General features: G+C 34.8%; 2 protein-coding genes across 2 annotated transcripts; one reads left to right on the forward strand and one right to left on the reverse strand.

Moving 5' to 3' along the window:
- Positions 1-5,446: 5,446 nt before the first annotated feature.
- Positions 5,447-10,456, forward strand: CYP711A1 (cytochrome P450, family 711, subfamily A, polypeptide 1). Its single transcript, XM_086435786.1, has 5 exons — positions 5,447-5,728; positions 6,793-6,945; positions 8,178-8,964; positions 9,180-9,275; positions 9,991-10,456. Exons 1-5 carry the CDS (start codon positions 5,517-5,519, stop codon positions 10,321-10,323), a joined length of 1,581 nt encoding a protein of 526 aa, XP_086291912.1. The 5' UTR covers positions 5,447-5,516; the 3' UTR covers positions 10,324-10,456.
- Positions 10,457-10,485: 29 nt separating this feature from the next.
- On the reverse strand, positions 10,486-15,156 carry IQD6 (IQ-domain 6). Its single transcript, XM_086435798.1, has 5 exons — positions 14,920-15,156; positions 14,559-14,807; positions 11,912-12,139; positions 11,465-11,578; positions 10,486-11,375 (listed from the first exon to the last, which is right to left on the reverse strand). Exons 1-5 carry the CDS (start codon positions 14,983-14,985, stop codon positions 10,665-10,667), a joined length of 1,368 nt encoding a protein of 455 aa, XP_086291924.1. The 5' UTR covers positions 14,986-15,156; the 3' UTR covers positions 10,486-10,664.
- Positions 15,157-15,645: the final 489 nt, after the last annotated feature.

A 15,645-nucleotide genomic window follows, 5' to 3' on the forward strand; every position in this document is an offset into this window, starting at 1 on the left:
ATTCACTTACTTTATCAAGTTCATTGATCTAACAAACCTAAATTTAAGAATCGGGTTAGCATGACAAACTTAGCAAGTTATCATATCTTACTAAGGTTTATTGGGTACACATGAATTTTCATGAAAAAATTCAAGAAAAAAAAATCCCTTTTAACTTGATCATAGGTGTTGATAATGGATGGCAAACGAACTCCTAAATTTAAAAATAAAATTCAATAGTGAAAATTAACTTGTTTTTTGAGGAAAAAATATTCAAAATTCTTATAATTTTATCCTTTATAACCATGCAGAGTTGGATCATGTTTTTGGATGCCACAAATTGATGCGGTTCGAATCCACTCCAAGGTTTGTTGGGTAACAAATTTGATAAAATGAGATTCGATGGGTAACAATTTCATAAAGTAAGATTTCCTTCAAGTTGTCAGAACTCCAAGAGAATTTTTTTAATAAAAATGCAACAATGAGGTCTATCGGATAAATCTCTCATTATTTTAAGGTCTATTCCATCCAAAATGCTTAGCAACACATTTTGATTTTGTTTGTGGACCATAACGAAACATCGATTGAGATTATATCAATATTTTTTCCTAACTGAAATATTTCCTCGAAATGACATTTTAAATCTTTCACTACAATTACAAAGTCGCCACTTGGCACTTGCCTCAAAGGAGTAAAAAGACCGAAATACCCTCATTTTTTTTATTCAATTGTATAGATTTTTTTTAAAGCATATAGGCTTAGAAGTTAGAGCTTCATTATAATATAGTAAAAAAACAATTTTAATCTTTAATCTGAAAGAGTTTAATATTCAAAATCACCTCTATAATAATCATTTAATAAAGAATCTGACGTATTTAAGATTTAATTATTATGGCTCCCAAAATCTAATTTGTCTTTTGTTACAAGACATCTTCTCCATGGTTGAAAGTGACTACTTACATACATCTGCAAATTGCCACAATTTTTTGGTCAAACTGCCGCAAAGTTTTGCATGCCTCCCAAAAATACCCTTTAGAACACCTCAAAACTTTCAAATTTGAAGATAGAGGTCCCCTCAAAACCACTTTGAACTGCAACCAGTCCCCACTTTAAATCACAATCAATCATCCTTTAAAGCACTATTCTTTCACATGAAAATTTGAAAAAGGAAAAGGACAAAATAGATATTTAAAAAAGATGAATCGTAATTCAAACAGGCCTTAAAAAATTTTTAAGACCTCTTTATGTGAAGTCGTAAATAGTGATATAGAGAGGGTTTATCTAAAATAGAGATCCGTTGGAGTTATGTTCAGACATCTCCCTCTCTATATTTATAGTTTTGAAATCCAGTTGGAGATGCTCTAAGAAATGCACAACTTCGTCAATCAAAAATTTAGTATAAAAAATTCGACATCCAACTATTTGCCCTACATGTTTTGTCCTATATGGGTTAGAAATTTTGGAATGGGCTAATTTTTTGTGAGGATTCGAAACTTCTAACCCTATAAAAAATAATTTATAAAAAATAGATGATTCACGATTCAACTTATAAACATGGGATTAGAAATTTCGGAATTGATTGATTTTTTGTAAGGATGATCTTCTCATCATAGATGTTGTGAAATCGTCCATTTTTTATGAGGTTAGAAGTTTTAGAATCCTCAGCAAAAATCAACCCATTTCGAAACTTCTAACCCATGTAAGACAAAACGTAGGGTAAATTGTAGGGTGCCGAACATGCTCATATATATATATGGTCCCGTTCAGCACCCAACAATTTGCCCAACATGTTTTGTCCTACATGAGTTGGAAGTTTTGGAATGGACTAATTTTTGGTGAGAATGATCTCTATGGTGAGGAGATCATCCCCACCAAAATCTGTTCATTTCAAAACTTCTTACCCCATCACAAATGGTTCACAAAAAATGGATGGTCCACGATTTTTCAACTTGTAAACATGGGGTTAGAAGTTTTGGAATGAGTTGATTTTTGGTGAGGATGATCTCCTCGTCATAAAGATCATTCTCACCAAAAATCAACCCATTCCAAAACTTCTAACCCATATAGGACAAAACATGTTGGGCAAATTGTTGGGTGCTAAACATTTCCCATATATATATATAGGGTCGCGTTATTACGACCCCCTTTGCGACACACCTTTTTGTCTTATATGGGCAAAAATGTTTGGAATGGGCTGATTTTTTGTGAGGATGATCTCTATGGTGAGGGGATCATCCTGGCAAAAAATCAGCCCATTCCAAAACTTCTAGACCGTCCGATTTTTGTTGAAAAATTATAGACCGTCCAATTTTTGTAAATCAATTTTGATGGGGTTAGAAGTTTTTGAATGGGATGATTTTTTTCCAGGATGATCCCCTCACCATAGAGATCATCCTCACAAAAAATCAGCCCATTCCAAACATTTTTGCCCATATAAGACAAAAAGGTGTGTCGCAAAGGGGGTCGTAATAACGCGACCCATATATATATATATATATTGATAACCTTGGAAGTATCCCCAACTTTGGTGGAACTAATTTTCCTGGGTTACTTGTATCATCCAACACCCTGTCACGTGTTACAATCTTTAAGTATCCACATTTCTGTGGTGGGGGGTGTATATAGAGATTTGAAATCACGACCTGGGGAGCAAATCCAATGACTTCTTGCCATTGGATTGGATTTGAATCCTAATATTGATATCCAGAAAAAAAAAAAAATCCAATCCTATTAAAATCTTATTGTGATCTTATAGGTGTCAAATCCAATTCAATCCTTTTTTGAATGGTCCTAGATTGACTCTAATTCGATTTGGATCCAACCCATAGACTACCCCAATGAAGAAACATTGAAGGGGGGTCCATTGATATTTTGTCCCTTAGAGAATCATTCAACACTAGTATCATTAAAAAATGAATGATTCACATGCACATTGCAGGATTCCTAGACAACACCATTGTCACTGAAAAGATAAGAATCTTCTCAACTTTAGAGGGAAGTCTCATCATGATCAACAATATATGGAGGTAGGGTCCACTATCTTTAGTGGACCTTGATACCATCCTTGTGATGTCAGCTCATCTACAAGGACCCATCAATTGGTGGGTCACCCACCCATTTAGTGAGCCATATCATCACTCAAATCCTCTTTTTTCGTCCCTTCATGTTATTTTTGGTGGATTAGGAATATCATCATCATCTTATTGCAAAAATTTCAAGGTCGTCGAAGGAATCATCACCCTCCGTCTAGTTCCGTAAAAAAGCCATGTTTTCTATTAATTCTTTTTTATTTAAACAGAAATCATAGTCTTCTCTGAAATTTTGGGGATTAATTGAACGAATCATATTCATCGTTTTCAAATTAACATCTTATGTTAATTGGAACCACTATATTTGGGAATCTTAAGAAACAATTTTTTTTATTTTTAAAATCTAAATTGAATGTCAATCAAGTTCAGGTGAGTCGAATATATGGTTTTGCAAAACAAGCAAGTCAACTTAGGTGAGTCATAGGGGTATTCCTTTCTTAAGGTTGTAGTTGGTTTAGGTCTGCCTTAATCCTGTTGACCTTTCAAAAAAAATAAATAAATAAATAAAAATAAAAAAGCAAAGCAAGCAATATGCTTTGAATTTATAAAATTAGTTTATAAGTTTTGAAGGCATGTATACACTTTGGGAGACCCATAATGTTCCCCACTAAAATTCTTCACATGGATTTCGGGAAAGAAGAAATTGAGTGCAACCCCTATTTAGAAATTAAGGGTGTGTTTGATTGCAGAGAAAATTTTAGTTGACAAATCATTTGTCAGGAAAATGATTCTCAAGGCAAATGATTTGTCAGGCAAATGATTTTTCAAGCAAATCTTATTCTACTGTTTGGGCACAACATGACAATTTTCGTGAAAAATTATTTTTGTTGTTTGAATTATCTAAAATAATAAATAAATAAAAACATTATTTTAATTTTACTTTTATGATAATTATATAAAAAATTAACAATACAATCATTTTTGGGGGGGAAGGATTTGAATTATTACACCCCAATTTCTTAAATTATTAGAGAACTACGTTTGGCACCTCAATTTTTTTAGAGAGCTACTATTGGCACCATACATTTTAATTATTCTACTCAAATTTCTTAAATTATTTATCACCCCCCCCCCCCCTCCCCCCGTAAAAAAAAAAAAAAAATTAAAACACACTCTTCAAACATTACAAAGGTTTGGCTCAAATTATAATCTCAACATTATAATACTCGTTCAAACAATTTTAATAGTTGTTTACAATTATGATTAGGCTCATATAAATTTATAAATCTAAAAAATAGATTAGATCTTACAAATAATGAGATAGTTTTTTTTGACACCCCAACTCTTACTTATTATTTTCTTTTTTATTTGGGGTACCAATAGCAGCACTCTTAACTTTTTTTATAAAACAAATATTAATATAATTTAAAATTAATCATTCAAACATAAATTTAAAAAAAAAAAAAACTAATGATTGACTTAGATAATTTTTTTTTTATAAAAATAATTAATTTTTAACAATTTAAATGTTTATTTTATAAATAAAATTATGATTTTGATTGATTTCATTTTTTTTATGTGCTTTGTTATTTTGTTTAACTTTATTTATAAAACAATTTTTTTTTTTATTTGTCGTGTACTAGCAAATCATTTTTTCAAGGAGGCGTGGTAAGCAAATGATTTGTCATTAATAAAGGAAAATTGAGGGTGTTGGCAAATCATTTTTTGTGTAAATTTAGAGTTTTTGACACGTCAAACACTGAAAAATTATCGTTTTTCACGTAACTTCAATTTTTCCCTAATTTTTCGTGCAATCAAACATACCTTAAGAGAAAGTCAGTTGAGACGATCTAGGCATATTGAGCCACCATTGATTATAGTCTCAACTAAAAGAAATATTCAAAGATATATAAAACTTTGTTATTGTTCATTGTTGTATTCTTTTACAAATACAATACTTTAACTAAAACAAATTTCTCTATATGCCATCAAGTCACACCTTTGAATCTCTGTATGTCCCTCCACTTAGAAATGGTTATATTTAACTGTTGTCACAAGCAGGGTGATTTGTGCATGCGGCCTGTTAAAAAAAAAAAAAATTAGAGCGAGTTTCCAACATAACAACCCGATAGGCATCCAAGTTGGCTCGACCAAGTTTCAGAGCCAAGACAACATCTTTGCCAACACAAATTTTTACATGGAGTCAACTCTAGATTTAAACAAATTAAATGAGTGAACTCGACGATTTGGAAAACATGCCTATTTTCTATACTTGTCATCATTGGGAAGAAGAGAAAGAAAAAGGAATCAAAAAGTTTATAGATGCCCTTATCTCATCATTCATAAAATGACAAATATGAAGTGCCCATCAAAGCGGAGACTTCCCTATTCACCTTCACCACCTTCTCTCCTTCGTCCTTTTAAAGGTGGAAATTAAGAACCATCTCTCACTCCCAACTCCAACTCCAACTCCAAAACTCTCTCACTCTCTCTATCTCTCACTCTCTAATGGCCTTAATAATAGAAGATAGTCTTGAAGTTTTCTTCACCTTAATAGCGTTGGTAGTTGGTATTTTGATGTATTTATATGCACCTTATTGGGGTGTAAGAAGGGTACCTGGACCTCCAACAATTCCTCTTGTAGGACACCTTCCCTTACTAGCTAAGTACGGTCCTGATGTCTTCTCTCTGCTCGCCAAACGCTATGGTCCTATTTTCAGGTACGTTTTCTTCTCTTTTTTTTATTTATGTTTTTTTTTTTTAAGATTAAAAGATAATTAATTTGTGTTTCATTTATCAAATTACTTAAATTTGAGTCTTTTATGAAAATGGTCAAGTATAATTTGTAAAAGAGAAATTATATTGGCTCACTAACTTTTGCTTATAACGCTCCAATCCTTCTTATATATATTTGGATGATGAGTCGTGATGATCTGACTATCCCAGGTGGCATACGCAATCGACTCCCCTCACGTCACATGTGTGAGAATCGAAGATCTATACTCTTCAAGATACATAATTGCACATCCCCGTAAGAAAATACAATTGAGTATCTCAAGAAGTATAGATCTATGATTCTAACACATGTCACGTTAAGAGGAGGATTGAGTATGCCATGTGGGGTAGTCAGATTATCACGATTCTATTACAATTATTTAGATAAACACTTTCCTTACTAAAATCTTACTAAGGATTACCAAATTGGCAATTCAACACCACAACCCTCTAGATTTGGTGGAAAAACTTAGATCCCAAAAAGAAAAAATTAAAATATAATATCTTGTGCAAGGCTAACCTTAGAAGTGTTTATAGGCAAATTGGTGTGTTATAAGTAAAAGTTGGAGCGTTAATAGAAGTTCTCCATAAAAATTATTGAGTTTATATTAAAAAAGATTTATTGAAGATGAAATTGCCTCCTAATTGGGCCTTTTCTCATAGACTAATTGAACATTACCTAAATATCATTTCTTCAACTTCTAACAACAACAACAACAACATAAATATTAAAAAATAAATAAAAAACAACCTCTGAATTATTCATCTTCAAGTGTAACTATAGTTTGACCCCACTACAAAAATAAATCCTAGCTCCCAAACTTGTTATGGGCCCTAAACGTGTATCTGGCCGAAACAGGTCCAGCCCCAATAACTAGATGGGCCTAAAAACAACCCAAACCTGATCCCTAATGACTTGGAATGGGCCTAACCAACCCACTAACAGCACTAATAGGCTTCTCTTTGTTTGGCTATTATACTTGTCATCTCATGTGTTTGGATAGAGTAGGTTTCACATGGGAAGACAACCACTGGTGATAATAGCTGACCCAGAATTATGTAAAGAGGTGGGCATAAAGAAATTCAAGGATTTGACCAACAGAAGCATACCTTCTCCTATCTCAGCATCCACTCTTCATCAAAAGGGTCTCTTCTTCACCAGGTACAACATATTATTATACATATTTGAAGTACCTTATCATTCTTTGTGGGACCCACTATACTTCTTGTAACCATTTTACAAGTGTCAATAAGGGCTGTTGATGGGTCGGGTAGTAGTACCCAAAATCCGATCCAACAACTTTGTATCTAGATCAAAGATTTTGGTTTCAATAAAGATTTGATTTTATAGCCTATCAGATAGGTATCACTCATGCCCTGATCCGATAAAATATGAGAATTTATTTATATTATATTATATATTTTATTTAAATATATAAATTTTATTAACATTTTGAATATCAAATCGGATTTTATCCGATCCGATTCTTAGAATGGACCGGATTTCAGTGAAATCCTAAAAATTACTAGGGTTTCAACTTGGGCACGCTGGCCCGAACGCAACCCGATTGATGGCCAGGCTTGGGCTGAGTTATGTAGAAGATGAGTTGAACTCGGGTTGGAATATCTCAACCTAATCTCAATTCGGGTTGAGCTTGGGTTGAGGGTTAGGGCAATCCAACCCGATGTTAAATACTAATATATAAATATTTTTATATTAGTTATATATATATATATATATATATATATATTTATTATATCTCATTATTATGACTTGTGGACAATTGGATGTTATTAATCTGGGCTTTGGTTTAGTGTGGTTTGTCTAAATACTCTCTCAATGATGGTTTTGAAGGTGGTATGTAATTTTCTTTGTTAGTGATTTTGTTTTTTATGTTGTATTTCTTTTTAAATGTATAAAATTTATTTTTTGATCAAAAGTAAATTAGGGTTGTTCAACTCACCCAACCCACCCAAAATTACTTATCTCGGGCTAACCCGAGCTCAACCCGATTTTAGAATATCAAGCTCAGGTTGAACTTGGGTTAGTGAGCTTAAGCCCGATGATCAGATTGAGTCATGGTTTTTAAACTTGGTATTTTGTCTCATTTCGAACGATTTTCCGATACGTTTGAGACGTGAGACAAATCAATAAATTGAACTGTGAGTTTGTGACTCGTAAATCTCGATCAAAAAATGACTTTGTGAGTTGGCCTCCTTCAGCTCTAATACCGAGTTAACTTGGGTGATACGTCTCGGTCTCACACAAGTTTAAAAACCATGGATTGAGTTGAGCTTGGGTTTAGGGTTTTGCTAATTGGGTTGGGTAGGTTGCAACCCTAGAAATTACCACAAAAAAATTAGTCAAAAAGTTGACTAAAGTTGACCTTGCAGGGATACCAAATGGTCTACAATGAGGAACACCATAATATCAGTCTACCAACCATCACACCTCTCCAGCCTTGTACCCACCATGCAATCAGTCATGGACTCCCTAATTCTCAACCTCCCTTCCTCTCAAGAAGAAGACATCACCTTCTCTAACCTCTCCCTTAAAATGGCAACCGATGTCATCGGTCAAGCCGCCTTTGGCTTTGACTTTGGTCTTTCTAAACAGTGCTCACTCAACAATTCTATCAACAGTGCTGATGATAACGATCAAAACGATGATGAAGTCTCGGGTTTCATCAAGCAACACATCTACTCAACCACAAACCTTAAGATGGACCTCTCGGGTTCATTCTCAATCATACTTGGACTATTGATACCTATACTTCAAGAACCATTTCGACAAATCCTTAAAAGGATACCGGGGACTACCGACTATAATGTAGATCAAACGAATCAGAAATTGACATGTAGACTCAATGAAATCGTAGCAAAAAGAGTTAAAGATAAAGACCGACGTTCGAAGGACTTCTTATCACTAATATTGAATGCCACAGAATCGGATAGTGTGTCGAAGAATATCTTCACTCCGGACCACATTAGTGCACTTGCATATGAACACCTCCTTGCCGGATCAGCAACGACGTCCTTTACATTATCTTCGATTCTTTATCTAGTTGGTGGTCATCTCAAGGTTGAAAATAAGTTGATCGAAGAGATCGATAAGTTTGGACCCCATGATCTTACACCAACATCTCATGATCTTCAACATAAATTTCCCTACCTTGATCAGGTTAGAATGTCTCTAACACAATATACATTTTAGACTATTTAGTAGTTGGAGCATGTATTGAGACTTGAGAGTTGGACTTGGTGGGCCAGATCATAAACACAATTCTTTTAATTGGCCCATTTATTAATTGGGCTGTGGTGGGCTGATTTTTTAGGGCCTCAAGCTTACTTAACCATGCTAGGCTTCCTCACATATCTGTGAATTTTTCTTTACAGGTGATCAAAGAATCAATGAGGTATTACACAGTCTCCCCACTTGTTGCTAGGGAAACATCAAGACAAGTAGAAATAGGAGGTTATGTCCTCCCAAAGGTAACATATGAGAATGTTTTGTATGTATGTATCTATCTATGTATGTATGTTAACCATGGTTTTAAAACTCATTTTGACAACTCGTCTCATCCATGACCAAGATCTCAAGTCGTCTCAGACAAGACATCCGATTCATTTGAGTCGTCTCGGTCAAGATTTTAAAAAATGCCTTAGAATTAGAACAAACCATGTCTTTGAGATGATTTGTCAACTCATCTATTTGGTGGATGACACCAAGACAACTCGCACTGAGGTTGATATATACGTGTTTTGGCCAACGCATACACCTCACAATAATTTATATATAACGTTTTTCTATTTTTCGATTTTCTCACAAAGGTTTAACTTATGAAAAATTATTGAAAATATGGTATTTAGTTATATTTTGCAGTAAATATAAAATAATTACTTAATGTAAAAGGTTTTAATTATTTAAATTTAAAATAGGTAAGAAAAAAAAATTATTATTGTTTATTACTGCAAGGGAATAAACTTAAGAGTTTAATTACGTAGATTTGAAACTTAAAATTCCAAAATATATGAAAGCTATCCTAATTTTTTAATTTTTCGATATCAATTATCTTACACTATATTACTTATTTAAAAATTTCATGCATTTGAGGCTTACGCATTATGCCTCAAGATAATGACCAGTCTCGAGCATCAACGTCTAAAAGCGATGATTTATGTTGCTAACTTTAATTATCTTGTGTAGGGAACATGGGTCTGGTTAGCACCTGGTGTCCTTGCCAAAGATCCAACCCATTTCCCCGAACCCGATAAGTTTCGACCCGAAAGGTTTGATCCTAGTGGCGAAGAAGAGAAACGAAGACATCCCTACGCACACATTCCATTTGGGATTGGACCTCGAGCATGCATTGGAACGAAATTTGCCATACAAGAGATAAAGCTCGCAGTAATTCATCTCTACCGAAGATACATATTTCGACATTCCCCCAACATGGAGAAGCCTTTGGCCCTCGACTACGGCATTGTTCTCAACTTCAAGCATGGTGTCAAGCTTAGAGTCATCAAAAGAGCATCATAGTTATTAATTACAATAATCAGTGTACTTTATAGTTGAATATATAGCCTTGGTCAAGCAATCGCTCGTCCAAAACCAATACAATATATGTTTAGAACTTCTAATTAAACGATAACTTACTTCCGCATTGCAAATCCAAACCATTTAAAACAAACACATCTCTCATTTAGAAACCAAATCCAAACCAGATTAATTCTACAACCATATTACAAACACTTCTCCTAACTTCATTTGGGTTCTTAAACATAACCCAATCCATGAAATCTGAAAAAATGTCTCAATCTTACATGACAACAAGATGTTGAACTCAGAAACAAACACACGGAGAAGTATTCAAAGTTTTCTTAATCAAGATAACTGGTTGCCTTCTCACTAACTTTCCTCAAGTTGTTATCCAATCGTGTCGGAAGATAGATTGGTTTAGAGAAATTAAGTGAAGAAGGTTCGGAACCCGCCTTGCTTTTTGTATCTCCATTCGAAAATGACCCCGATTTCTTGTGAAACTGGAAGTCATCCATCAACTGACGCTGCATTCTTTGATTGCAAGATCTCTGCTTGGCTTTGATAGACTCCGTAAGGTTCATGTAGTTAGGCCTAGTGTTACTGCTTTCATCGGTTCTCTCCAAAGCCAATAGAGTGTTACTAGACACTGGAGTCATAGATGTGCCAAGTGAAGAAGACGAAGCCGAGCTCTCTTCATATGGACAACATTCAGAACTTGGCCCCGAAAGTGAACGAGTACCATGCCCAATTAAAGGAGGTTGTGCAGAAATCCTTGTTGTAACATTGTTCTTCCTAATTTTTACTGAATTGGGTTCAGATGATTTCGAGCGGGTCCCATCAAAATTAACTTCGTTATTGTTTTTAACAGACGGAGACATCTTTGAGGGATCAACATTGACAACATCTTCCATTAATCTGTTCTCCCATGGCTTGGCTGCCATCCAACGTTCCAACCAACTCCATCCCCAAATGCTTTTATCCAACTCATGATACTTGAGAGAGCTCATAGAGCTATTTGGTCTTGGGTTTGTGTTCAAGTTTGATCTCCATTGCTGAAACCACGAAGAATTTACCGAATTATTCAAGAAACATTGAAAGGGAAATAAATCTAAGCCTCTAAAATCAATATAATAGAACATACATGTTGAGAAAGGGAGTAAGCAATTGCTCTTTCCCTCTTCATCGCCCCCTCTTGTCTCGATTGCAATTTTGCTCTAACTTCTTCTAGTGTTCCTTGACTATCACACCATCCTTCCTGCAAATTGACAAGATACCCATTCATTCAAAAAACAATTTTTTGGGGGATTGATCCAAGATTTTAAAAATGGACATCTAACAAACTTCCACGAAGCTCCCTAATTTAAAATTAAATTTCAATGGTGAAAAATAAAAATAAAAAACAATTTCAAAGTTGATAAAATTTGTCATCTACAACCCTGTGGCATCACATTATGTTTTTGGATGCCACAAGGTGAGCTCAATGACCCTTAGTAAGAGTTGAAATCTTACCAAGTTAGTAAGGCTAGTCAGACTCTTTCTGGAAAGGGATAAGGAAGAAGATATCAAAGTGTAGAACACCAAACTATACCTCAGCTTGTTTCAAAAGATCTGACTTGCTGCGATGATCATCTATTAACTTCTGCACGGCCTGACCTTCAATGGACATCCGCACACGTCGGGCCCTGACTCGGGCCTGAACCCGAACGAGGGCCTGCATGCACCTCAGTGTCACAGCAGCTTGTTTCCTCACTTGCCGACCACGAACAAGGGCCTGAAGCCTCACCACTCCTTTCAAAGCCCTCAATGCCCTTCTTGCCTACAATATTATATCAAACATATACTTAAACAACATTTCAAGAACAACAACTGAAAACATATAACTTCAAATACAAAAAACTGAAATTAGCAACTAAGAAAACTAAATCTAAACTTGATCTTTATACAAATGCAGGTAAAAGAATAGAACACAATGTCAGACGTATTATTTGTGGGTTGGGTGTCTTGATTTTATCTTCCATATCTTTATGAATCCATTCAAATATGGGCTCCAAGCCCCTCTAGAATTGTTGGTTAGTAAAATTGATATTTAGAAATTCTGTCTTGTTCACAGATTTTGAAATCTTCGAGACAAAGGTTTAAGAGTTCTCTGAGCTAAACTTGATCTTTATACAAATGCAGGTAAAAGAAACAGAACACAATGTCAGACGTATTATTTGTGGGTTGGGTGTCTTGATTTTATCTTCCATATCTTTATGAATCCATTCAAATATGGGCTCCAAGCCCCTCTAGAATTGTTGGTTAGTAAAATTGATATTTAGAAATTCTGTCTTGTTCACAGATTTTGAAATCTTCGAGACAAAGGTTTAAGAGTTCTCTGAGCCATCATTTCAGGCTTATTTGGTACACTCTTACCAATTCATAAATAGAGAAGCTATCAACCATATAACCCTTAGTGTTGAATTGTATGTGGGATTTCTCTATTTGATTCTCTTTTGCAATTGTTTTTTATTTTGGTCAATCCGTAATTTCTTCATCAAAAAGAACACAGAAGTTAAAGCCTTATTTCTGATAGAATTAGGGGCTACTTCGTAAACCCATATTAAATGAATCTCTAATCCACCCATCTTAATTGTAGAAAAAATGGGCACATAAAGAGTACAATATAGAATTTACATGGTTCACCAAGATTGTCTACGTCCATGAGCGATGACAAGATCCATTAATTATTTCCGTGAACCAAGGTTGCTATTAATTTAGAAGAGTCTGGATCATGGCCTCAAAACTCATCCAAGACCACAATGTATCGCCCAAGTTGTCTCGGTATCAGGCATGGATGAGACAAGCCAATTTTATGAACGAGATTTAAAACCTCACGTTCATTTTTCTCATTTTTGAACGAGACGTCTCAAACATATCAGAAACTCGTCCGAGAAGACTCAGTATCTGGCATGAACAAGACGCAAAACCGAGTTTTAAAACCATGGTCCAGATCGTATGCACCCAGGGTAGAGGATGGAAGCCCTACTCCCCCCCCCCCCCAATACAAGCCACATAAGCCATAATCCAAGGAATTACCACCTAAAATATCTCCTTTTAAAAATTTCCTTGGATTACGGCTTATGTGGCGAGTATTTGGCTGTGGGAGGAGCGCTTCAATCCTTCACCCTGGGTGCATACGATCCCCACTCAATTTAGAATCAGGATCAAGTACGATGTTCCATTCCTATAGAATAGGAACGGTGTCTATGTGGCGCATTTTGGTAGGAGTTTAAAACACATTGGGCTCCAAATCAAGCCATTTTCTATATGTCACACAGCCCAATGTGTTTAATCTCCAACCAAAAAACACCACATAGACACCGTATGCTGTTATAAAAACAGGACACCTCTCTAGATCACAACTCATAAATTTATAGCCCATGCAAAAAAAATGAAATTTCCCCAAGAGCAAAAAAAGTTATGAATTGAGGAAATGCACATCTAATAGATGAAATAAATAAAAGATTAAACAAACCCATTGAACAGCTCATTGGAGCATAAAATGGGATCATCAAAAGATTGGATTTCTACTTTTATTTCTATTTTTTCGCTTCACTAACCAATCAATAAGCAATAGCCCAAAATTCACAATAATTAGAGAACCAAAACTTCCAATTTAGGGAAAAAATTGAACATTCTAACTAATTAGACACCCAATGTGCATGTAGGGTGATGAACTGAGTTCCACTCATCACTAAACAACAGCTTAGACACCTAGACCCACCTTTTAGAGCTATAGAAATTTTATATTTTTTTTAAATGATCTTGGGCTACATCCCAATCAAGTAGTGGCCCACAGATTGAACAGCTCAGATCATCCATGCTAGTATCCTACAATCTATCTATCCAGTTAACAATCTAACTGTGAAGTAGAATAAAACAGGAGTATAAAAAAGGGTAAAATTCATAATAATTGGGGACCCTAAACTTTCAATTTAGGGATAAAATTTTTGAAAAATATAAATGATCAGGTACCCATTGAGTATGATAAAGCTGAGTTCCACTCATCACTAAATTTCAGCTTTAGAAACCTAAATCTCAATCTAGACTATCCGATCTTGGGTTACAACCCAATCAAGTAGTGGCCCACATATTGAACAACTCAGATCATTCATGCTACAATATATCCAGCATTTCCAGCTACAACAATCAACAGTGAAGTAGAAGAAATAGAAAAATCAAAGAAACCCATTTACCAAGAATCCTCGAAAAGCAGTTTGAATCCTGATTGCAGCCCATTCTTGCCTCACAACCCTAAAATCCTTAGGTGGAGCTCGAACAACTGTAGCCATTGCAGCTGTAAATGCATCAGCAACTGATGAAGAAGAATCAGAAGCTTCTGATGCTGCTCTTCGATTTCCTTTAAAACCCTTCCATCCTGAACTTAGATCCCCTGAAGAATTCCTCCAAAGCTTCCATTTTTTACTCTTACCACCACTCTTCTCCTAAAAAAAAAAAAATCAAAATAACAAAAACCCAAAAAGAAAATAAGTTCAATATAGACAAAAATGAAGAATAAAAGAAACCCAGATTGAAAAAATAGATTTTTTAGCTTACTGAATCGTCTTTTTCCGTCTTTTTAACGCCTATAAATGATTTGATCCATTTTCCTGAAGCACCCATTGCTGTAAATCTCTTGTTTGAGCAAACAGAGCTGAAGAAACCTCAGAAAAATCTATCTTTTTTTAAGAAATAGAGGTCACAGAGAAGAGAAGAGAGAGAGAGAGAGAGAAAGAGATTTCTGGTTTTGTGTCTTAAGTGGTATCTGTAGTGAGCCGTTTTGTTTTTCGAAATTCGAAAACAAAAAAAACAAACGGCAACGAAGACGTATCCCGCTCTTTGCTTTGAAAATGTTTTAAGATTGCCCATGATTTTGATCTAATATTACTGAAATACCACTGCTTTTTAAAAAAAATAATAATAAGGAAAAGATGCCAAGCTTTGTTTATATATATTTCATGAAAAGATACAAAAGCAATGAAATGAAATCTGTGAAGTCAGTGCAGTGGAGATTTGATGTTTCCCAGTATCAGAGCCCACCTAGATCTTGATCAATTAGCCCTAAAACCTAGGTGGGCCCACTGAAATTTTACAGATCATGATCTCAATCATGTTATAAGATTCCTACATTTTGAATCTCCTCCAATGACCCATAATAGAATTCCCATCCATAGTAATTAAGTTTGGATTTGACTAGTATTTACAGGGTTAAATTTGATTGGTTCAAAAAAGTTTGGAAAAGTTCATTTAAAAAAATTGGATTTAACTTCCTTATTGTTCCTT

Source organism: Akebia trifoliata, chromosome 1 (assembly GCF_017979445.1).
Source record: "Akebia trifoliata isolate Shusen 1 chromosome 1, ASM1797944v1, whole genome shotgun sequence".
Lineage (NCBI taxonomy): Eukaryota > Viridiplantae > Streptophyta > Magnoliopsida > Ranunculales > Lardizabalaceae > Akebia > Akebia trifoliata.

What these genes read in the sequence shown, in the direction of transcription:
- CYP711A1 (XM_086435786.1), top strand. Translation starts at nt 5,517, where the DNA reads ATGGCCTTAATAATAGAAGATAGTCTTGAAGTTTTCTTCACCTTAATA. An exon ending in AAGGGTCTCTTCTTCACCAG is followed by an intron (nt 6,946 to 8,177) that starts GTACAACATATT and finishes TTGACCTTGCAG; the next exon opens with GGATACCAAATGGTCTACAA. An exon ending in AATTTCCCTACCTTGATCAG is followed by an intron (nt 8,965 to 9,179) that starts GTTAGAATGTCT and finishes TTTTCTTTACAG; the next exon opens with GTGATCAAAGAATCAATGAG.
- IQD6 (XM_086435798.1), bottom strand. Translation starts at nt 14,985, where the DNA reads ATGGGTGCTTCAGGAAAATGGATCAAATCATTTATAGGCGTTAAAAAG. An exon ending in AGACGGAAAAAGACGATTCA is followed by an intron (nt 14,808 to 14,919) that starts GTAAGCTAAAAA and finishes TTTTTTTTTTAG; the next exon opens with GAGAAGAGTGGTGGTAAGAG. An exon ending in CTGCTTTTCGAGGATTCTTG is followed by an intron (nt 12,140 to 14,558) that starts GTAAATGGGTTT and finishes ATAATATTGTAG; the next exon opens with GCAAGAAGGGCATTGAGGGC.